The 24,124-nt window shown below is 37.1% G+C and overlaps 1 protein-coding gene across 1 annotated transcript; it reads left to right on the forward strand.

Moving 5' to 3' along the window:
• Window positions 1–689: 689 nt before the first annotated feature.
• Window positions 690–23,895, forward strand: tbx22 (T-box transcription factor 22; the record flags this gene model as incomplete). Its single annotated transcript, XM_079438315.1, has 9 exons — window positions 690–747; window positions 19,681–19,710; window positions 19,839–19,904; window positions 21,323–21,482; window positions 21,955–22,056; window positions 22,303–22,477; window positions 22,580–22,747; window positions 23,574–23,632; window positions 23,811–23,895. 9 exons carry the CDS (start codon window positions 690–692, stop codon window positions 23,893–23,895), a joined length of 903 nt encoding a protein of 300 aa, XP_079294441.1.
• Between the last annotated feature and the right edge of the window lie 229 nt (window positions 23,896–24,124).

The following is a 24,124-nucleotide window of genomic DNA, read 5'->3' on the forward strand; positions in this document are numbered from 1 at the left end:
CTTAAAAATGATAAGAAATAATGTTTAATAGAATATTAAAACTCACTATATTGGACTTAATCTACACCAACCCTAAATGTATCAGTCACAGAAACCGAACTTAATTTGAACATTTATATATATGTGACAGGTAGGTTTGTGTGAGTGCTGGTGTAGGTTTGGACTATAGTAATATATAGTCATGTTATAGTCTTATATAAAAGATCATGTCAGATCCCATAAAGTCAAACTTTCCTTATTTTACTATCTTTTTGGTTCTCACAGAGTAGTAAAAATAAGTTTATACACACAAGCAACTGTATTTTAAAAACTCTTAATACTATTATCATAACAGATCATCAAAAATGCCCTTTTTTCAAACATTTCAGGATGTTTTCAATTGCTTGAGTAAAAAACAAAACAAAATCACAACGTATCCTGTTCACAACAAAAAAATGTATATAAATATCAAATATAAATTTGTTCAGTTTACAGTTTTTTCAAAATGCTTACACTTTTTGAAACTATGGCTCCATTTCTCAAAACTCTACACACAGAACACACACAACTTGCAAAAGTGGACCTATAGCCAAAGGACAACCATCGACAGCATGACACAGGCTGTAGAGAACACCTGCTAGCTTTCTAAAGGGGTTTGAGCGGGCTGTCAGGGGGAAGATGGCATCTACAGGATGTTATTGTGTGGAACAATGTCAGTTTCCATCATGCAGAGCTGGTTCAGGAATGGTTTGAGGCTCATCTATGAAGGTAAGTTTGGTGCACAACAGCTGAGCGGCGTCTGTGACAGCAGAATTTGTAGTTGTAGAGAATAGCCACACGTGTATCAGTAAATTTGAAGCCACAGACAAAAGTCGCAAACACAACAAAATAGTTACACCTTCTCGAATCCTTCATTGCAGAGACACAAATCCTATTCTACGAATCACAAATCAAGAAACTCGTACTCTCACGTGTTTTGCTGCTATTGCTGCAGTGAATATGGTGCAAAAATTATAGACGAGTAACAGACATGTTCAGATCATCTTTTTTCCTGACAAAATCAATATAATGCAATATTTCCATCTGCTGAATGTAAGCTTTTCCATATTCCAAGCTTGGCCTGCTGCACTGGGGACATCACATGCATGAACATTTATGAAAATAAATCTAGGGATTATTTGATTGTTGGATTTTAAATCAGCGGGGTTAAGACATAAAAAGTAACTAAGCTGTTTTATGGACAGTAACTGTAATATTATCACTGAAATCTTATTAGTAATTAGTTACTAGTTACTGCAAAAAGTAATATTATTACAGTAACTAAGTTACTAGTAACTAGTTAGTGCCCAACACTGATAGGACTACTAGAAGTCTACAGGTAGGTGAGTTTTATCAGGGTTGGAGCTAAACTCATTTAATATTTAAACTATAAACAAATATACTTTACAGTATAACGGTGAGTGATTTCAGAAAAAGAAAGAAAAAAAACTTTATTTGTTGCCGCTCTCAGCTCTGGAAGAAGTTTTTGTTCCCTCCCTGCTTATAGGCGCCCAAACTAACTCTTCTGATTGGCCGAAATCCTCTGATCTCTGAAGAGTGCTCGCCGTTGCCTCTACAGATCCAATCCACTTGCATTATATGGACTTACAGAGATGGATCATTTTTTCTAAAAACCTCTGATTGTGTTCCACAGGATAATGAAAGGCATACACATCTGGGATGGCATGAGGGTGAGTAAGTGATGAGAGAATTAGCATTTTTGAGCGAACAATCCCTTAAAAAGGAATAGTTCACTGAAAATGTTAAATTCTGTCATCCTTTATTCGCCCTCATGTTGTTCCAAACCTGTATGCACTTCCTTCTTCTGTGGAACACAAAAGAAGATATTTTGAAGAATGTTGGTGACCAGTGTTGGCGTTTCGGTTCCTGTTGACTTCCATTATATGGAAAAAAAAATACAATGAAAGTCAATGGGAACCGAAACTGTTTGGCCACCGGCATTCTTCAAAATATCTTAATTTTGTGTTAAACAGAAGAAGGAGATGCATACAGGTTTGGAAAGACATGAGGGTGAGTAAATGATGACAATTTTCATTTTTGAGTGGGCTTTTCCATTTAAGGGATTGTTCACTCAAAAATGCTAATTCTCTCATCACTTACTCACCCTCACGCCATCCCTGATGTAAACGGCTTTCATTCTTCTTTTTCCCTTTAATGTTTACTTAACATTACAGCATACTGCAAGATGTACTTACATCTGAATAAACTCCAAAGTAGTGGCTGCTTCCACTTGATGTTATGAACATAATAGCAACCGAAGAGAAGAGCAAATGCAAGGGGCATATCTGGTAGGTCAATCACAGGAAAGAAGACTTTGCCTTCAATCGCCAGCATCGAAGTTAATCACAGTTTTTTTATAGTGTTATTTATAGCTTTGCAAAAACATTTCACATTTGATTTTGGTGTCAGTAAAAATATGTAGATGTTGGAGCCTTTCTCATTAGTTCAATGAGATAGTTCATCCAAAAATGACAATTCTATTATCATTTACTTATTATTGTTGAAATTTGTTATTCAAAGCTTATTTGAGGAGATGTTAGGTAGAAAGTTAGACATAGAGAGCCAAGAATAAAGTGTGACAAAATGTTTATTTTTAAAAATCATCCCTTTAACATCACTAAATCATGTACTAAAAGATCTTACCAAGCATGATCAGCCTTGGAGTAGAAAGAAATCAAAGCCTGGGCCCGTATTCATGAAGAATTGTAATGCAAAAAGTAGCTCCTAGTGACAAAATTCTAAGAAAATTCTTAGAAATGTAGGCGTTTACTCTTAAAATTAAAGAAAAAAATCCTAGTAAAGAAAAAAGTAATTCAGAAAGCATCTTAACCCTTAAAAGAGGTCTTAAGGTCAAACTTGTTAGGAGTACGGACGAGGACTTTTAAGGGGCTTAAGAGTTTCTTTAACAGCGGAGAAAATGGACGAAAATGAAGAGGGAGAAGAAATGTGTTGCACACAATGATGACAGTGAGTTAATAAGACACTACACATTAGTTCGTGCAGGGATCATGTTTGTGACCGAACTTATTAAAGACATGCTAACATCTCAGACACCGCGCAGAATTGCCATAGCGCCAGAAATCACTACATTAACATATTTGGCAGCTGGAAAAATGCAACTATGCAGCAGTGATGATTTGGGTCTGTTACAGCACTTATTAGGCTATGTCTCTGTTCATTTCCTATAAAACACGGTAAATATGCAGGGCCGGCGCCAAGGGGCGTCGCGGGCCGTGCCCCCCCAAACGAGTTACTGTGCCCCCCCCACTTTCCATCCTCTCCCCTCCTTGCTGAACGCAATCGATTTTGAAAGCGAAAGTACCGATAAAACAGCGCACATAATGCAATTGCACGCTTTAGCGAGCGTCAGCAACTGCATGAGATCACAGATTGCAGCCCCCCCCACCCCCCCGACACACACACACACAACGTGATTTGTGCCCCCCCTAGGAATTTAAATGCCCCCCGATGGAGGTGCCTTACCTCTGTAAGTATGACAGCATGGTAAATAAAAAATTATGAATATATATATACATATATAATGTGTGTGTGTGTGTGTGTGAGAAAGAGCGAGAGGAAAAATTCCGCCTGTAATTTCAAAGTGAAGGCTTATAATATACCCTACTCTTAAAAGCACTCTTTTATTTCCTTCTTGACAACCAACCAATCACAGTCTTCAAAAGATTGTGTCATACATAGCAACGGGGTCAACCCCGCCTCCTCACTAAGATAAAAGATTTTGTCTTTTCCTTACTCAGAGTTGCTCTCAGATCGGTCCCGAATCGCTCTTAAGCTAAGACTCCTACGTAGACGTTTTTAAGCTAAATTAAGAGTTTTCTGAGAGGATTCTTAGAATCTTTATGAATACGGGCCCTGGTCTTTGCATCTGCCAGAGTTGCTATGACCTACACACACACACCATTTTTTCTAAGTGTCAGTCAAGTCAAGTCACCTTTACCTTTACCGACAGCGGCAAGGAACCAAAAAAAAAACCTTGGGAGAAACCAGGCTCAGTCGGGGGGCCAGTTCTCCTCTGGCCAGGAGATAATTGTTTATTTATTGTTTACTTATTGTTTTAATTAAAATTTTCAATGTATAAATGTATTTATTTCTATTTTATATCGTTGCAATTTCTAACAATAATAGTATTATGTAGTTAGGTATTTTATTATATTTTTAATTATTTTCTTTTATTTTTAGTTTTATTGCATTTAAGTTGAGGTCTTCACTGGGGATATGTCCCCGGGGCTCATCCAGGTGTCCCGGCCTCCGCCGATGATCAGGGAGACATCATCTCCCAGCGCCAATCCACCATCTGATCCGGACACGGACTGAGAAACAGAATAAGAAAGAAACAGACAAATATTAGCGTAGATGCCATTCTTCTTATGATGTAACGAGTACATTGTGTGTTATGGGGAGTGTTCCAGGTTCCGGTTGATCTAATTAATGCAGCCTAACAATCCTTTAACGGATTTGAAAAATAGAAGCGTATTAATGTATTGTGTGTAAGCCAGGTTAAAGAAATGTGTCTTTAATCTAGATTTAAACCGACAGAGTGTGTCTGCCTCCAGAACAGCGGTAGGTAGATTGTTCCAGAGTTTGGGTGCTAAATAGGAAAAGGATCTGCCGCCCGCAGTCGATTTTGATATTCTAGGTATTATCAAATAGCCAGAGTTTTCAGAATGCAGCAGACGTGGAGGACTATAATCTTTGACAGAAAAGGGATATTTGAGATCGGTCTGTAATTAACTAGATCTTTGGGGTCAAGTTGTGTTTTTTTAATGAGAGGCTTAATTACAGCCAATTTGAAGGTTTTGGGGATATATCCTAATGACAATGACGAATTAATAATAGCGAAAAGAGGATCTATGACTTCTGGAAGCACCTCTTTTAGTAGTTTAGATGGAATAGGGTCTAACATACATGTTGTTGGTTTAGATGATTTAACAAGTTTATACAAGTCTTCCTCTCCTATAGTATGAGTGGAATTGGTCCTCAGGGGATCTGTAGTGCTGTAATCTGTAATCTGATGTGATACTGTAACTGACGGCTGCATGATTACAATTTTATCTCTGATAGAATCAATCTTGGAAGAAAAGTAGTTCATAAAGTCATTACTGCTGTGCTCTTGGGGAAAGCCAACACCTGCTTGATTTTTCGTTAATTTAGCCACTATATTGAATAAATACCAGGGGTTATGTTTGTTGTCTTCTAGAAGAGATGAAAAGTAATCAGATCTAGCAGTTTTTAATGCTTTTCTGTAGGATAGGGTACTTTCCCACCATGCAATGCGAAATACCTCTACACTGAAAAAAAGGAAAAGCAGTTTTACTGAATTCACTTAAACAATACACTTACAGTCTACTTAATAAATTTATGTTTGAGATGCAAAGTCTAAATGAAATTCAACACAGTCATCAAAACATGATATAATCACTTTGCAAGAAAATGTTCAAATTGATTCAGATTTCCAACAAATGGTGTTCACGTAAAATTATTTTTTCTGCTGTTTGATTTACTTAATTAAAATGAGCTCATGTCACACGATTACCTTACATTTTCTTCTCAACTTAATTCCATTGCGTAAAATTAATCTAATTCAGTTTTGTGAAGTTCTCTTATCATTTACGCGGGAGCAACGTGCACGAGAGCATCCGCTCATGCGCTTTGAAAAGCAGAACCGTTGGTCTGGGAGAGGACACTTGAGGGGACTGACTGACATGTTTCCAAAGCTCCTTAAAAGGTAAGAATTTCATTTTAAAAAATCGTATGATAATTCTAAAAATGCATTCATTGTCAGATTAAATGCAACAATAGTGTTTTAAGATAGCTCCACATGCTTTTAAATCATATCGACGGCATATTTCGTCGAGTGTAATCGCAGAATTTTTTTTTTGAGTTAACGTTAACGTTAGGCCTATAAGGTTAAATATTACTCGTAATTTTCCAAACTGCAATTAAATCACTCACAAATGGATACTAAGTTTTCATCAGGCGATTAATAGGCTAATGCCCGTCAACATTGGCTAAAAAGTGTTAATTTCACAGCGTTTAGAGTTAACTTAGATTTTCAGAATCAGTGATTATAAATATTTAACGGAATTTTGTGCTGAGGGTTGATAGGAAAGAATGCATAACGTTACGTATAACAAGGGGAAACCTAACTGAATTTATTAATGCTTCATAAGAGCAAGGTTTGATAATACCTTATGACAAAGAATAATTATCCAAGTCTTAACTATATCGAGATGGAGATTGACGTTAAACGTTTTTGCACTTTACATGGAACGCAAAGCATTGAAATCGGTTAAAAAAAATCTCTTAAATATGTCAACGTTGTTGTGCTTTGTAGTCAGAAAACCCGCTGCTTCCAAGTTCACTGATATGTGTTTTTAGGACCAGATTCGACAATCTGTGTTACCTCTGAGCTACCCTCCACTGACTTTAGGTTTGTATTTAGGGGGAGGGGTTCGTCGCCGTTGTCTTATCACAGCAATGGACAAAAGCGCTCGATGCTCCGTCAGTGTATGTCTATGAGAGGAACAATGTGAAGCTGACTGATTTACCGACAAATAAACATCAAGTTAAACATACAGTATGTTTTTTTTTTTTTAGTACAGTGACCTCTTTTATCAAGTAAATGAATACTCGATAGCCCCGCCCTCATCCCATAACTCATAAAAAGTTATCTCAGGCAGGTTTTAAGATTATAATATTAAGATTTCACATCTACTGTTAATGAGATTTTGGTAGAAAACTAATTTCTTTGTGTTAACATTCTGCTTTCAGGTGAATGTAGAGTGCAAACGAATCACGACCATTCCTCTAAAGTCAAAATTTCTGTCACAGCTTGACCTTCACTTTGAACGCTTTCTGAAGATTTTTGAAAGGCGACCAGGGCAACAAGGCAGAAAGCTGAAAGAGATGATGTCAACTGTAGTTCAAGTAAGTGAGCAAAGTTGCACTTGCATATGGTGATCATCTCAACATCATTCATATAAGCCCCTTTCACAAAGTCTTTTGTGAAGGTTTTCTGACTCGCGCCCATAGACAGCAACGTAACTGACATTCTTTACTTACTACTTTTACTTTTGTCATTTAGCAGATGCTTTTGTCCAAAGCGACTTACAAATAAGAAAAAGTAACTAAAACTAAAAAGTTACAACTCTATAAATACTATATACCCACATATTTAAGAAAATAAAGAAATTAAATCAAATTGACACATGCATATAACAACATTTCAATAATAAACATATCAATGAAAAAATTTAATAAAAAGCGATACTACTATCCCTTGCCGGTGTCCCTGCCCGGTGGAGTCGCACGGTAGAGTCGATGGTCTTTACACTCTTTACTTTTTTACTTTTGTCATTTAGCAGACGCATTCTGTGCTTTGAATGTCAGTTACATTGCTGTCTATGGGCGTGAGTCAGAAAGCTCGTTCCAAAGGTGAATGGATGTCCTAGGGTTGTCAAACGACTTGAGGGTGAGTAATTCAAGGGGAAAGTTAGGTTCCAGCTGGTTACCTGCCATTCTCCCACTGTGTCTGCACAGCATATGGACAAGTTTTTACCAAAGGTTTTAACTATGCTGATAGCACTGATGTTAACATTTGGTGATTCAAATGACCCATGTGAGGTCTCTCTTAAAGTTTTTAATGCATTTTTTATTTTTAGTGAATGATTTTCCATTGGGTTTGCCTGTCAGACTGCTAAATGTATGGGTCAAGAGTATTTCATTGAATCACACAACATGATATGATAAGGTGTAAAGCAGTCAGTCTAGCTGTATTTTCTTCATTATTTACCCCACCTTAACCCATTTTGCATCAGACATGACATTAAATTTTCAGTAGATTAAACTGATTTTAAAAAATGCATTGTTTAGCTTCAGGTTAGCACACTAGAAATTATTTGCATGTATTCATACTCTATTTTTTGTACTTGATGTTAATTGCATTACGTTTCACATCATAATATCAAGCTATTATCTGTTTTCTAGAATATAACATGCATGTTTGCCATACTCCTAATATAAATTATGAACTTTTAGTGAACGAGACCTATTGTGCTCTTTTGTTTAATTGTGTTTTGAGTAATGTCTGTAACTAACCTTTCTTTTTCTGCTCTGGCTTATTTTTTTAAGAATGACATTGATGCAGCTCGTGAACTTGCCATCAAAGGACTCTGTATCTATCTTAATGAGGACCCTAAAGATCTCATTCAGGAGACGTGGTGAGTGGTTATAGTACAGATTCCATCGGTCAAGCTATGTTCAACAAGCAATACATTACTACATCTAAAAACCATGGTTTCATCTAATATGCACTTTTTTGTTTTTGGTTCTAAAAAAACTACCCTTACCAAAAAGTATACTTTTAAATAAATTTTATTAAGTATACTTAAGTAAAGTTCAAGTATATTTTAAGCATACTTGTAAGTGTACTATTTCAATACTTCTTGATACTTCTTCAATACTTATTTCAATAGTTTGTACTTCAACTATACAAAAAGTGAACTTTAAGGTATACTAATAGTTTACTAATTAAATACTTGTAGCATTTAAGTGCACTTTGAAGTATAGTCTCCGTAAACTACTAGTTTAGTAGGTGTCAGGAACGAGAACCAATAGCAGGTGAATAAACTCAAATATTTATTTGCCAAAAAAAAAAAAAAAAAAAAAAAAAAAAAAAGAAAACAGAAAGAGCTCAGTCCAAAAAGTCAGCCGGACGGCGTTCTCCGCCAGCAAACAGTCCGTTAGCACAACGTGAAAATCAATCCAGCTTCAGCCGAGGCAGCGGGGCAAAGTGGCGGCGAGACTGCAACAACCAGCCGCCGCTGAAATCCAGAGTAAGCGCCGGGCGCGAACCGAGATGAATCGGAAGGAATTACTGTGACGAGGCGGGCATTCGGGCAGAAAATATCCAAGGCAGAGAGCCAACCAGAGTCCTAGAGATGCAGGCGAGTACAAAAAGTGAAGGATGCAAAAAACAGGAGCGCCAGACCGACAGGACTAGAAAAATAAACAAAAACGATATTGGGTCAGCATACACAACCAGCAGCGAGAAAAACATTCGTTCAGAATCACGCATACGGACTGACACAGAACGACAGACACGAGGGCAAGATAAAGGGGAGATAATGAGGACAAGATAGAGTGCAGGTGAGTAGAGAGAATTAGCAAACAGGATAACAAGAGGGGCGGAGTCGACACAACGTGACAGCGGAGCACATGGCAAGCTGTCAAAACAAAGACCACGTGCTCCAGGACAACAAAACAAGGCAGCCCCCACCGAGATCCTGACAGTAGGTTTATACTGCAAGTATACTCATAAGTTTTCTTTAAGTGAACTTTACATCATACTTTAAGTAAACTTCTATGTCCCTATTTAGGTATTAATTTGTATATATTTTATATGAATATCTGAACACACAAAGACCCGGCTAGAACAATTGGAGGGATTACAAAATTGTGAAAGGGCATTCCTGTAGCGATACCAGTACAATATCTCACGGTTCTCAACCAATCAGATTTGAGAACCAGAACGAACTGTTGTATAAACTATTATATACAATATATTTAGACTTTTATAAGTCTAAATATATTATATACTAAGTATAAGTCAAGTATACTTATGTCATTTTAAGTATATTTCTGAGAAGTACATAAAACACATTTCTGAGAAGTACACAAAAAGTAGACTGAAAGTATACTTTCCTATTTTTAAGTTTAAAAGAAGTATACTAATAGCACACTTGTATAAACTTCTTTTTCGTGAGGGTAACCCCATTTTTGTAGTTCTTAAGTCAAAATATAATGTAAAATAACAATTTGATGGTCCTTTCTTTAAGTAATATTCCATTATGCCTTTTAATATAACAGGATAGAAGATTGGGGTCACCGCAAGCACTGGCATTTTCTAAAAATGACTTGCCTAGTAAGATACAAAAAAGCTACCCCTCATATTTCTTGTTTGTGTGTTAAATACATATTCATCTTGTTTTCTATCTTTAGGACATGGAAGAAGATCTTTTACAGAGTGCCACTGAGAAGACCACCATGGGCATCTTCGTGATAAAAGACGCTGTTGTTTAGACATGTCATTTAAATGACGCATTGTTCAAATGATTAAATAAAGGCTTTACAGAAGGTTTTTGTGTTATTGAAAATGAAACAACAATAATAATTTGTATTAAAATTTAATTTTAGCAAAGTTATCAAAATTATGTTAAGATAACTTAATTTAATTGCACAGGATTAACATGATCAAAGCATATATAAAATAATGTTAAGCTAACATAACTGAATTATGTTAGGATAACTTAAAAAGACTATGTACACATTACTTTTTGAAAATACATCTGATTAACACAAAGGTATTATAATGAAACAACATAAATGTGTAGGACACTGTGAACTTAAACTAAATGTGTGGAACCAATGTCCATAATTCAATTGAGTAAATCCAACAAATCTTTTTTTTCAGTGTAGTTTTGTTTTCCTCCAGCTGCGCTCCATTTTCCGGGCTGCTCTCTTTAAGGTGTGAGTGTGCTCATTATACCACGGAGTCAGACTGTTTTCTTTGATCTTCCTTAAGCGTAAAGGAGCAACTGTATCTAAAGTGCTAGAAAAGAGAGAGTCCATAGTTTCTGTTACATCATCAAGGTGTTCTGAGCTATTGGATATGCTGAGGAATTGAGATAAATCAGGAAGATTACTTACAAAGCAGTCTTTTGTGGTAGAAGTGATGGTTCTACCATACCATGCTATATGTGATGATTTGGGTCAGTTACAGTACTTATTAGGCTATGTCTCTGTTCATTTCACGGTAAGTATGCAGGGCCGGCGCCAAGGGGGGGTACTCGCGGGCCGTGCCCCCCCAAACGAGTTACTGTGCCCCCCCACTTTCCATCCTCTCCCCTCCTTGCTGAACGCGATCGATTTTGAAAGCGAAAGTACCGATAAAACAGCGCACATAAAGCGATTGCACGCTTTAGCGAGCGTCAGCAACTGCACGACATCACAGATTGCAGCCCCCCTCCACCCCGACACACACACAAATCAGAAATTGAAATGCCCCCCGATGGAGGTGCCCTGGCACCGGCTCTGTAAGTATGACAGCATGGTAAATTAAAAATAAAGAATATATATACATATATAATGTGTGTGTGTGTGTTTGTGTGTGTGTGAGAAAGAGAGAAAGAGCGAGAGGAAAAAGTCCGCCTGTAATTTCAAAGTGAAGGCTTATAATATACCCTACTCTTAAAAGAGATCTTTTATTTCCTTCTGGACAACCAACCAATCACAGTCAAAAGACTGTGTCATTCCTAGCAACAGGGTAAGCCCTGCCTCCTCACTAAGATGAAAGTTTTTGTCTTTTCCTTACTCAGAGTTGCTCTCAGATTGGTCCTGAATCACTCTTAAGCTAAAACTCCTAGTTAGGAATTTTTAAGATAAAATAGGAGCTCTCTGAGAGGATTCTTAGAATCTTTATGAATACGGGCTCTGATATTCAGTAAGCCAAGTTTTATAAATTGTTTATCTGTGTTGTAAGCATTTTTTATTTGTTGAACATCAATTAGATTGTTACTCTTAATTTGGTTTGGATGTTTTCTGTATTTTCTAGTTCGGGAACAGACACAGTCTCTATAGTGTGATATCTAGGTGAAAGAGTCTCTATGTGCTGAGAATTAACTGACTTCTGTGACGTGAGGCGGCTAGCAGACGGTCGGTTTAGCCAGTCTGTCTGCTTCCTGACCTGGGCCCCAGTTAGTCAAGTATGAACTCTAAGACTATGTGCCATATTTCTAGAGAGAAGAGCGGCACCACCCCAAGAGGGATGAACACCATCTCTTTTCAACGGGTCAGGTCTGCCCCAAAAACTCGTCCAATTGTCTATAAAGTCTATGTTATTCTGCGGGCACCACTTAGACATCCAGCCATTGAGTGACAGCAGTCTGCTATGAATCTCATCACCCCGGTAAGCAGGAAGGGGACCAGAGCATATTACAGTGTCTGACATCATACTTGCAAGTTCACACACCTCTTTAACATTATTTTTAGTGATCCCCGACTGGCAAAGTCGAACATCATTAGCGCCGACATGAATAACAATCTTACTGAATTTACGTTTAGCATTAGTCAGCACTTTTAAATTTGCCAAGATGTCAGGCGCTCTGGCTCCCGGTAAACATTGGACTATGGTGGCTGGTGTCTCTATTCACGTTCCGTACAATAGAATCGCCAATAACTAGAGCACTTTCATCAGGTATCTCAGTGGGTGCCTCACTGAGTGGGGAGAACCTGTTTGATGTTCTAATCGGAACAGAAGAGTGGTGTTTTGACCCGCGACTAGGCCGCCTCACATTCACCCAGCTGCCCTGCTGCATGGTCTCTACCGGAACCGAATAATGTACAGGACTCCCTGAGCTAGTCGCATCCAAAGCAGTATCTACAGCCCTCACATTCTTACTGTCCTCAACTAAAGTTTGGATGCGTGTCTCTAGTTCTAAAATCTTCTCTGTCAGCCTAACTATATCCCTGCATTTGTCACATGTGAATGCCTCGTCGCTGACAGAGAGAGATAAACTATACATGTGACATGAAGTGCAAATAACGAGAGAAGGAGAAGCCATTACTCACCGTGATAGAGGAATGATTACCACTGTTGTTTAATGAACTTGTGAGTTCAAACGGAGCGAGAGAGAGATGAAAAGGAGCGAGAAAAAAGAAAACAATAATAGGCGTGAATAGAAACGCGAATGACAAGCTAACCGGCTAATGAATGCTAATGCATGGCACACACGTTGCACTCACGGTTTTAGATTAAAAGCGAAGGATCAAATTAGTCAGATCAGTTTGATAGATAATATCAGAAATATGGAGGGAATTAAGTTATATTTTATCACTTTAAACAACAGAGAGTGATTGTAAATTTCAGCAGAAAGCGAAGCTACACGGAGCTACAATCGCAACCTCTCAGCAGAACGGCAGACAGGAGCAATCGAGCAGACAGACACACACATTATATAGTCAGTTATACAGTATAGCAATCGTCAGTTGTCAGATATTTAAATGAAAAACACATACTAAAAGGAACATCTAATCCTGTTTCTTTTAAGTGGGCCATCAACAACAGGACAGATTCACATCTGGCACAGCAGCAGAAAGCGCAGTAACGTTAATCTACTCAGATTTCTCAAAATCACATTTATGCTTCCTATAAGGTGTGCTGAAAATTATTATTTCACTCTAAAATACCTTTTACAGTTACTAACTGGACTTTCAGTTTTATTTTGTTTTACCATCTCACCATCTTAGGTGTTCACAAAGGCTGGAGAATTTAGTCGACACGAAAGTAACTTACAGCTTTCCACGGTGCATATAGAATTCAGATTGTGTTGTTCGGATCTGTTCACTATTTAGGCGGGCTTTCTGTGTTTGCGGTAACGTTACGTGTGTGACTGAAGAGCGGAGAGGCTATAAGAAAGTGCATGCATACACGAAAACCTGAAGTTCGTGCTTTGACATGATTAATAAATGCATAATATCTCCAAAGAGGCGCCACGGGTTTCATGCTAGCATTAAATGCATGCTGTACATTTATACACTTATATAAGCGATTACATAGCGATTACATAGCTGTACCATTGAAAGCTCAGTTTGTTAGCCAACAATTTCATACAAGTTCACATAAAAACTCACCTGCTACCGACGTGGTCAAAACCAAGACAGAGACCTGTTTTTGTTCACACTTTGATGGTGAAACTTTCTACAAAAAAAGGACAGAAAAGACAGAAAGATCTTTTTTATTATTATTTGCGCAAAGTTCTCTTCAATTGCAAATGAGTTTCCGCTCTCTAACGAACACCGTGAGGAAACTGCGCGTCGTGTCGTAATCTGTGTTTAGATTATTATTACTATTATTTTGTTTTTAATTAAACCAACAACTACACTGACATAAAACATGTAATGAAAAAGCAAAAATATTGGACATACATTTGCAGCTGCGAGGTGTGTGCGTCGTCCTTTTCTTCTTCTTCTTCTTCTTGTTTCTCCGAGCAGAAGAAAAAGCCTTTCTGTCATTGGTCAGGTTTTGCACTCATTTTTTTTTTAACTGTATTTGGATTTACAGTCAATGAAAAATACTGTATTTTAATGGCGCCAAGCGGATATTTCCCATAATGCAACTTGAAAATACAGTAATATACTGTGTAACTGTTTTACAGTAAAGTACAGTTCATATTACAGTTAAATACTGTGTAATTTACAGAAATCGCTAACAGTGTACCAAAGCAAATAAAAAATAAAATAAAAAACCCTGTAATATGAGCTATAACATCTTGAAATTTCATTTCATTTACACATTTTAACACAAATTACTACAAGATGTAACCTAAAAATAAAAACAAATTCCACATTTAACAGTTAAATGCATGACAATAAAAACAGTGACTTGTGACACAGAATGACACATTAGCAGGACTCATGTCATTGAATTCAATAATGAAATGCCTTTAACTGAAAATTGAGTGTTTAATCTTGTCATGTTACATTATTAACATACTATTTTGATATTTGAAGTTGCTTTGACACAATCTGTATTGCTAAAAGCGCTATATAAATAAAGGTGACTTGATATTACTGTCACTGCACACAGCAGGGAGGATCAAGGACACGCAGACGAGGACGTAAACTCAAACAATAGACTTTAATGTCGACATCAGGACAAGGCAAGGCAGACACAGACACAGACACAGACACAGACACAGACACAGACACCGGGGAGTAACGAGTAGACCAGATGAAATCTAACAGAAGAGACAGGACTAATATACTCAGGTAAATCAGACAATTAAACAAACACGGCTAGACAAGAATTAACCAATAATCACACTAGACGAGGACAGGAAACAAACCAAATAAGGACACAAGAGGCAGGAACACATGACACACAGACAGAGGACTGACAATTACTGTCTATATATATGAGGATTTATCACACACATTTATTCTAGCATCTTCTCTCAGTGACAGAAGTTCAGCTGCAACATTGCAGCTTTTAAAATTCTTTCAAAACTATTTTAACTTAATGAAAATGGTGTTTTTGTATAGTAACTACACACAGACATCAAATGATTAGTACATCAAACATTTGAGGGGAAACAAATAAATAAATAAAAAGACCTAAGCATCATCTCTTGGTCTAGTTGGATCTGGCCATTGCACTTCGTCCACATTGCAGGCTGTGTCTTCTCACAAGACAGTGAGGGAAGACTCTTCTTGAAGAAACCAAATCTTGATGTGTCTGATTTAGGTAATTTTAGACCAATCTCGAATCTCCCTTTTATCTCAAAAATCTTGGAAAGGTTGTATTCACTCAACTACACTCTTTTCTGGATTCGAACTCATTATATGATCATTTTCTGTCTGGATTTAGAAAACTACACAGTACTGAATCTGCTTTACTGAAAGTTACTAATGACATTATGCTGGCTACAGATAACGGGAGTGCTGTTGCTCTGGTCCTTTTAGATCTCAGCTCAGCATTTGACATGTTTGATCATTCTACTCTTATCTCCCGTCTGGAAAATCTTTTAGGCTTTCAGGGTACCGTTCTGAATTGGATCCGGTCTTTTTTAACTAATAGGACGTTCTCTGTTTGTATGGGAAAATACACTTCCTCAATTGCTCATCTTTCTTGTGGTGTCCCGCAGGGATCTATTCTTGCACCAACATTATTCTCTCTATACTTACTGCCACTGGGTTCCATCTTTTCCAAATTTGAAGTTTAATTTCACCTATACACTGACGAAACCCAATTATACATCCCTTTTAAACATAATGATTCAAGGTCCATAGAGGTTTTGCTAGCCTGTTTTCCTGAAGTGAAAACTTGGCTTTCACAAAATTTCTTAGCCTTAAATGAGAATAAAACCGAGGTTATACTGTTTGGTCCAAGTGATTCCTATGACCTTGGTGATTTGGACCTTGGCTACTTAAACCCTTATGTTTCTCGTAAAGAGTAGGGATGTAACCCCGGCGTCCTGGCCAAATTCCCTCTACTGGCCCTTGTCTATCATGGCCTCCTAATAATCCCCATACACTTGATTGGCTCTATCTCTCTCTTCTCTCCACCTGTAGCTGGTGTGTGGTGAGCGCACTGGCGCCGTTGTACTGTGGCTTCCCTTGCATCATCCAAGTGGATGCTGCACACTGGTGGTGGTTGAGGAGAGACCCCCCCCCCACATGATTGTAAAGCGCTTTGGGTGTACAGCAATACACAATAAAGCGCTATATAAACGCATCATTCATTCATTCATTCATGTTACTCCTTGTGCAAAAAATCTAGGTGTCTTGTTTGGATCAGGTCTTAAGTTTGACAAACAAATTAATTCTGTGGTTAAATCCTGTTTTTATCATTTAAGATGTCTTGCAAAAGTCAAACCTGTTCTTTCTATAAAGAACTTTGAAATAGTCATCCATGCATTCGTCACCTCACGCCTCGATTACTGCAACTCTCTCTATTATGGAGCAAATCAATCATCTATCAGTCGTCTTCAAATGGTACAAAATGCTGCAGCTAGGTTGCTGACTGGCAGTAGAAAATTTGATCATATTTCACCCATTTTAACCTCTTTGCATTGGCTTCCAGTAAAACTGAGAATAGAATTTAAAATTCTTGTTTTTGTTTTTAAATCACTACATGGCTTAGCACCAACGTATCTTTCTGACATTTTAAAGTATCACAATCCTTCTAGGTCACTCAGATCAGGCAGCCTTGGATTGCTCTCTGTTTGTAGATCTAGGTTGAAATATCGAGGAGACCGAGCTTTTGCGACAGTAGGTCTTAAACTCTGGAATAGCCTACCGGTTTCAATCCGAATGGTGTCATCACTTTCTTTATTTAAGTTAAAACTTAAGACTCATCTTTTTAGTGTGGGTTTTTAATTTACTATCTTAGTGTCTTTGTTTTGCTATTTGTGAGATTGTAAATTGTACCTTTATTTGATGACTATGATCTGTACAGCACTTTGGTCAACCCTGGGTTGTTTTTAAATGTGCTTTAGAAATAAAAAATGAAATGAAATGAAAAGAAAAGTATGTTGCTTTAAACACAAATGAGCTGTTGCTCCTAGAGAAGAGCCTTTGTAAATAAACATTCCACTATTAATACAAGCCTGTTATCTTTACAGAAAACTACTCCGTTTCAAAGTCAGTCATCTGATTGTACTGTGCATAATAAACTCGTGTTTATGAATTACACAGACAGGGAGCACAGCGTGATAAAAATAACAACATAGCATGCCATGCACCATGAGACCAGCTATCACAAACTTTATAAGACCCACTCGTGATTATGGTGCTCAACAAACTGAAGCGATCGACTCACATTGCTTTCATATGCATCTTTTAGAATAGTCTTAGAATAGTTTATGGCATTTAAACGTTGTTGATTATAAATCCATACTTGTAGCTGTAATAATAACCCGGTTTAGTTATTTTTATTATTTGAATGAATATAAGCATAAATAAAGGCAATTTTCCAGGGAGAAGGACATCTGTCTTTCTTTCTGTCTGTCAAAAGTCAAATGTGGTTCAGTGAGTGTAATTTTTTTCATGTGTAACTCCATATATTCACCACTAGATGTCCTACAAAGTACCAATAGTTTTCTCTTGTAACCATTATTCTTTATTGGTTATTCATGTGTCTCTTATTCCCATATTCCTCAGCTGTCTGCAGTGTAAGCTGTGCATTTCATAGCTGTTTATTTATTTATTCAATATGTAACAGGTTCTGTATTTCACTTTGGAACTTATTGATCATTGGCCTCATTAATCTGAGGTTATGCACCTCAGCTTTTGAGTGAATATTGCCAAAATTATCCGCAAATAATGCTTTATTTTTCACTCAAAAACTGAGGTGCTTCATGTTTTTTTTTGGTTTTTATTTTTGTACTATCGAATTCAGTGGCTACCGTCAAAATACAAAATGCATCATAATATCTTATTTCGCTTGTTTCTTTGACTCTTACCAAGACAAGGTAAATGAGCTTGAGTATGTGATATCTACATCTGACACAAATAAAAAACTCTATGCTCTATTAACATGCTTAAGCCATACTTTGAGAAACTGCCAGAAATGTCTGGATGGATTGACGAAGGAGAAGACGCTGTCCAGTGCTGATTTACCTGAAAATAAGATGCTGTCCAGGGCTGATTTACCTGAAAATAAGATGCTGTCCAGTGCTGAAGTTTTGACTTGCCCATTGTGTTCCAATGTTACTGATAGAGCTGTTAGTCACTCTTGAGGGAAGTTGAGGCTGATGTTTTTCCAGTTACAGTACTAGTGGTGAGAAAGTTGAAAAATCTGAAAATAATAAATCTGTAAATAAGTCTAAATCTTAACTCTTACCTTTTTATATTTTACCACTGCTGAACGTGTTTTCTGATGTTCCTTCTTCTTATACTTCACTGATAGAACATGATGTGGTGATTCTTTGCCCATAAACCAGCATGTTTAGGAAAAAATATAAATTTGGTGAAGACTTGATAACATATTCACAGAAAGGTTGTCAGTGGAGGGGCAAGTTCAGACTGTTGACTGTAAAGTGGATGCTATCACTCATTTCCCCAAGCCCAATATGCATTGTGATTTTTCTTCTGTGACATCACTGACTTCCTTAGCTGAAAGGTAGAAATTAAAAATGATCAGATCAGATGATTGATGTAAAGTTTTGAGAATATCTAAGTACTTCACATCACTTTCACTTTCTTTCACTTTTCAAAACAATAACAACCTGTATTATAACTTAAATAGACTTAAATTAACTGAAAATAAAAGATTTATGAATCATTATGAATCATTATGAATACCTACGTATAAAAAATGAGACCAGACTGTATAATCTATGTCTGTCTGACAGTCTTTTTTTCTTTTCTCTTTTTAATTTTCATTTCTAAAAATCCTACTGTGTGACTATATTCATAATATAGAATGACTGTGTAAATGTAGTGTAAATAATTTTGCAAAACATTCTGAATTTGGGTGAAAAGAGCACCTCTCAAGCTACTAGACCATGCATAAAGTAAATAATTATGCAAATCACTAAACACTGGTGATGTATAGCTGTGAAACTTATAGCTTGTGTCTTCATCATATCCAGAGTAACCTTCAGTAACTGTTGATTCTGAAGTCTGGACAAATATATTTCAAGCCTGGATGTCATTGCTGTTTTCATGTTTACTAATGTCTGTTCACGTAATGCACGGATTTCCAAACATATTTGTCAGCTAAACCACATTGTCATAAAATGTTTACTTGAAATATCTCTGAGAAAGTTAATATTTCAAAATTTAACAACACATTTGCATGTTTGCTGTTTGGTATTGGTTAATAGTCACATTGACATGCATGTATACAAATAAAATAATTCTACTTTTAGTGTCCAGGTATTTAAATTATTTATTTTGCATTTTATGAGCTTAATTAATAGCTTTTTATAAACTCACAAGCCCACCTAAGTTATAACATTTAGACCAGTTTGGGAAACCCTGGTGTAATGTAATGTTTAATGCAAATTATGATGTTAATATAAAAATGAATTGAATGTGTCTAATTTAATGTTGTCACAGAACAGAAGGAGACCATGAGGAGGGTAACAGGTAAGTGAAGGTCTCTTTATTAACAGGATAACTGGAGGCTGAGAAACAACAGGTGAGCAGGTCAATCTCAGATTAGATCAGCCAATTTAGCTTGTGTCGCTATCTGGTGATCTTTCCTATTTCTAAAGATTTTCTGGACAGGCTTGACCGAGTCTTGAATGACCAAGTAAGGATACAGATGTTTGGTGAGTCAGGTAAGTCTTTGGTAGCGACTTCACTTGAAACGAGACCAGACAATAACTGAAGGTGATGTGTGTGCTGAAGTAGGGTGGCTGAGTGGTGATAATCAGTTTCAGGTATGGGTGATTGGAATTCAGGTGATGGTGATCATGGACTGTGAGCAGGTGTGAGCCGGGGAGGATTCTGGGAAACGTAGTGCATAGAGGTGACTGTGACAGGCATGAAGACAGATGCTGGTGAACTTGTGACAAATGTTCTTCCTCTTTGCTTTTTTTCATAAATATGGTATTTAATATTAAGTTTAAAAAATCAGATAAAAAAAAAAAGGTAATGAGAATACATCACTGAAAATGAGTAACCTAGATTATGTTACTAACTACAGCTGTCATCATGTAATCTGTAATCAGAAACGGACTAACATTTACCCAGCACTGCTGATCGATGGGTTCTTCTTCTTCTATTATTAATATTTTTTAATAGTTTTCTTGTCATAAATAATGTGACAATCAGATTAACATTATCTGGTTGTTAAAACTTCTACCCTACAAAAAAATAAATAAAAATAAAAATAAATGCTTACACTTTATTTTATTTGATAGTCCACTTTAGACATTCTACTAACTATAAGTAAATTTGTAACTACATGTCAACAAATTCTCATTATTTTTTAACTACATGTCTACTAACTCTCAGAGTGGACTGTTAGGGTAGGTTTAGGGTTAGTGGAATGAGTTGACATATACTTGTAAAGTTTCTCATAGTCAGTATGTTGTATGTTGTGGACCCATCAAGGTTTAGACGTTATTAAGCAGACAGTCTACTAATACTCTAATGACTGCTAGTTGACATGTAGTAGCAAAGTTACTTACTGTTAGTAGAATATTTAAAATGGACTATCGAAATAAAGTGTTACAAAATAAATAAATAAATAACTGTTGCTGATTGTATGTTAGGAACTGGGCGTTTCATTCTTCCAGTCCTCTGAGGTCCTATTGGTGCCAGTAAATTTGCGAACAAGAGCATCTCCTTCCCATCGGCCAACGAGCAGTTAAGAGGATGAGAAATGAAGAGGTGAATCATGAACACAAACCGCTCAGAGGAGAGCGAGCAGGACAGAGAGCAGAGAAAGATGTGTGTGCTGCTGACAGACCCTCATCTCTTCAGCTGATCTGCGCTCAGAATGCAGGCGCTCTCCGCGGATGCTTCACGGGAAAGTTTCAAGAGGATGAAGGTGGAAAATATGAAGAATGACAAGTTGCAGTGCATCTAGGATTATGACAGAGATGCACCAAAAGCAACTTTCATTGACACGCAGGGTTAGTGTAGCATAATTCAGAGGGAGAAGAAAAAATATCAATGTCCGGCTACTGTTTTAAGTATTTGTGTTGCATTACCATTTATGTAATCTATGTCATTTTGATGGCTTGTGAAGATCAGCGAAACGACAAGAAGAAGAAAAGCGTGAAGTCCAGCAGACCTGCAGTCACAGAATGTGAAGCCGTGAGAGAAGTTGGAGTAGATCTTCAAGGATCTAACCTGTGGAAGAGATTTCATGAGATCGGCACAGAGATGATCATCACCAAAGCTGGGAGGTAATCACAATTTAACCTCAATATTAGCCTACACTTGTGTTGACCTTTAAGGCTGGATTACACTAAAATGAGGCATATATTTCTGTGTGAGTTTGCTGTGTTTAGAACGACAGTCTATTAATATGTGATCCTTGTTTAATGTATAATGCCCAGTTTTTCTCTTTAACCATTTACGAAGTCGGCAAGTGTATGACGCCTACTGAAAAAAACCTGCTTTTTGATTCTTTTGACATCCTCTCATAGTCTGAAGCTAAAAATAAATAAAATCTGTGATACGTGTAAACTCTGACTGCCCCAAAATTTTACACAACTAGTGTCAGCTTGCCAGTCTTTATTTTGACTTATGTTTTAACTATTGGAAGTAGGCCTATGCTAACTGTATTATACTATTCAGTATTTTACCTGTAACTAGTCAAACTGCAGTACTGATGTTATAATGTCAGTGTTGATCGTGTATCTATCCTCTCCTCAGGAGAATGTTCCCCTCTGTCCGAGTCAAGGTGCACAATCTGGATCCTGACCAGCTATACTCCATTGCCATGGACATCATGCCTGTGGACTCAAAGAGATACAGGTCCTTCAGTCTGAACTGATTATCAAACATACAATTCAATTAATGAATGAAGATGGTGAGAATAGTAAAAGATTAATGCCGGCAATTTAATATAATCTCATCTCAAATAAATGCATAGTCAGTTAATTCATAGAAAAAATCTATTAAGTAATTACATACACTTGTTTCAAATGCTTAAATCGTGTATTGAGGAGAACAAGGAACAGCACTAGAAATCTCAGTTATTGTTATTATCACCTGTGTCAGGTATGTGTACCACAGCTCTCAGTGGATGGTGGCTGGAAACACGGATCATCCCTGTGTCCCTCCTCATCTGTATGTCCACCCGGACTCGCCGTCTTCAGGACAGACCTGGATGAGACAGCTCATCAGCTTTGATCGGGTCAAACTCACCAACAATGAGATGGATGACAAAGGCCATGTGAGTTCCCTTCTTCAACATGAACACCTCTACACTAAAACAATTAACAATAACAGTTATATATATATAAACTAAATATGTCCAATGTGATTTGAAATTCAGATAATCCTGAAGTCCATGCACAAGTACAGGCCACGCATTCACGTTATCCAGCACAGCGCTCTTGAACGGCTGTCACAGACTCTGGTGTCTCTGCCGGCGGATGGCGTCTACACCTTCTCCTTCTCTGAGACTCAGTTCACCACTGTCACAGCCTACCAGAACCAACAGGTCACTCATCTCAACACCTAACTCTGCAGTTTATCTCAGATTAATACGACACGCTTCTGCATTTATGTTGGAAAATTTGACAAAATTTGAATGGGTCCAAAAGGCTGGGACGATACTGAAATTCTAAATTAGACTGACCTGGATGTAGAGTGCAGATGAATACAAATAATTATTGGTAGCTTACATAATAAAACCTGTTCTTTTACACATGCTTCATTCTACAGATACTATAAAACCTGGAACATGTAATGTTGTGGCAAGTCATTCTGATTTCAAGCGTAAGATATTAAAACACAATTTATATCTCATAATTGTGACTTTTATTTGACAGTTCTGCTTTTTTCTCACAACTGTGAGTTTAGTTATTTTCTCATAGTTGTGAGATTACAATGTGCAACTGTGAGTTATAAAGTCAACTTTTTTTTTAATCAGAACTTTGAGTTTATATCTTACAATTCTGACTTTATAACTCACAATTGCTTGTTATGAAGTCCGAAATGTGAGATATAAACTTACAGTTGTGATATAAACTTGCATCTGACTTTATGACCTTTATCTCAGAATTGCAAGTTTATATTTCGCCGTTTTAATTTATTGCTCGCAATTGCAAGTTTAAATCCCACAATTCTGAGAAAAAAACATCAGAAGAGTGAGAAACTTGCAATTGCAAGAAAAAAAAAGCCAGAATTGTGAGAATTTTGTTTTTATTTTATTTTTTATTTAGTGGTGGAAACAGTTTTCCATACGTGTAAAATTATAGGTCTGTATGGAGAAATATATATTTCCAAAGTGTTTGACTGATTGTGTATTTTCTGATACCTTTAAGATAACAAAACTGAAAATCAATAGGAATCCTTTTGCCAAGGGCTTCAGGGAACGAAATGGGTAATGAAAGTTACTGTCTGTATGAACTATATTATGTATGTTTGCCAAGCTATAAAAAGGTTTTACAGTGGCGGAATAATCTGAAATAAACACATAACAATAGATGACGTTTATAACTCTTGATGGTGTTGTACATGTGTTAGCAGATTTCTGAAATCTCACCATCTCATTCTTCTAGAGGCGTGCTGGATGGGATGCTGGAGTCGTATGCATGGCACAGTCCCTTTAACCTCGACTTAAAATCTTTTGCTATAGAGCTATAGGGTTTGTTTCATTTTGTTATTATTTTAGCTAAAATGTTCATTAACAGTAGTTTCCATTAAGAGCCATCATGCATTGATTTGATCTGACTGCAGGCAGGTGTTATGGACCTCCAGCAAGCTTGGGTATCACCTCCTCAGGGCCATGCTTCTTGCCCAGCTGCTTCTCTCCAGCAGCTCATCCCGTCACGTTCTCAAGCCCTCGGTGCTGCAGGATGCTCCCTTCACACAG

Source organism: Barbus barbus (assembly GCF_936440315.1).
Source record: "Barbus barbus genome assembly, chromosome: 17".
Classification (NCBI taxonomy): domain Eukaryota; kingdom Metazoa; phylum Chordata; class Actinopteri; order Cypriniformes; family Cyprinidae; genus Barbus; species Barbus barbus.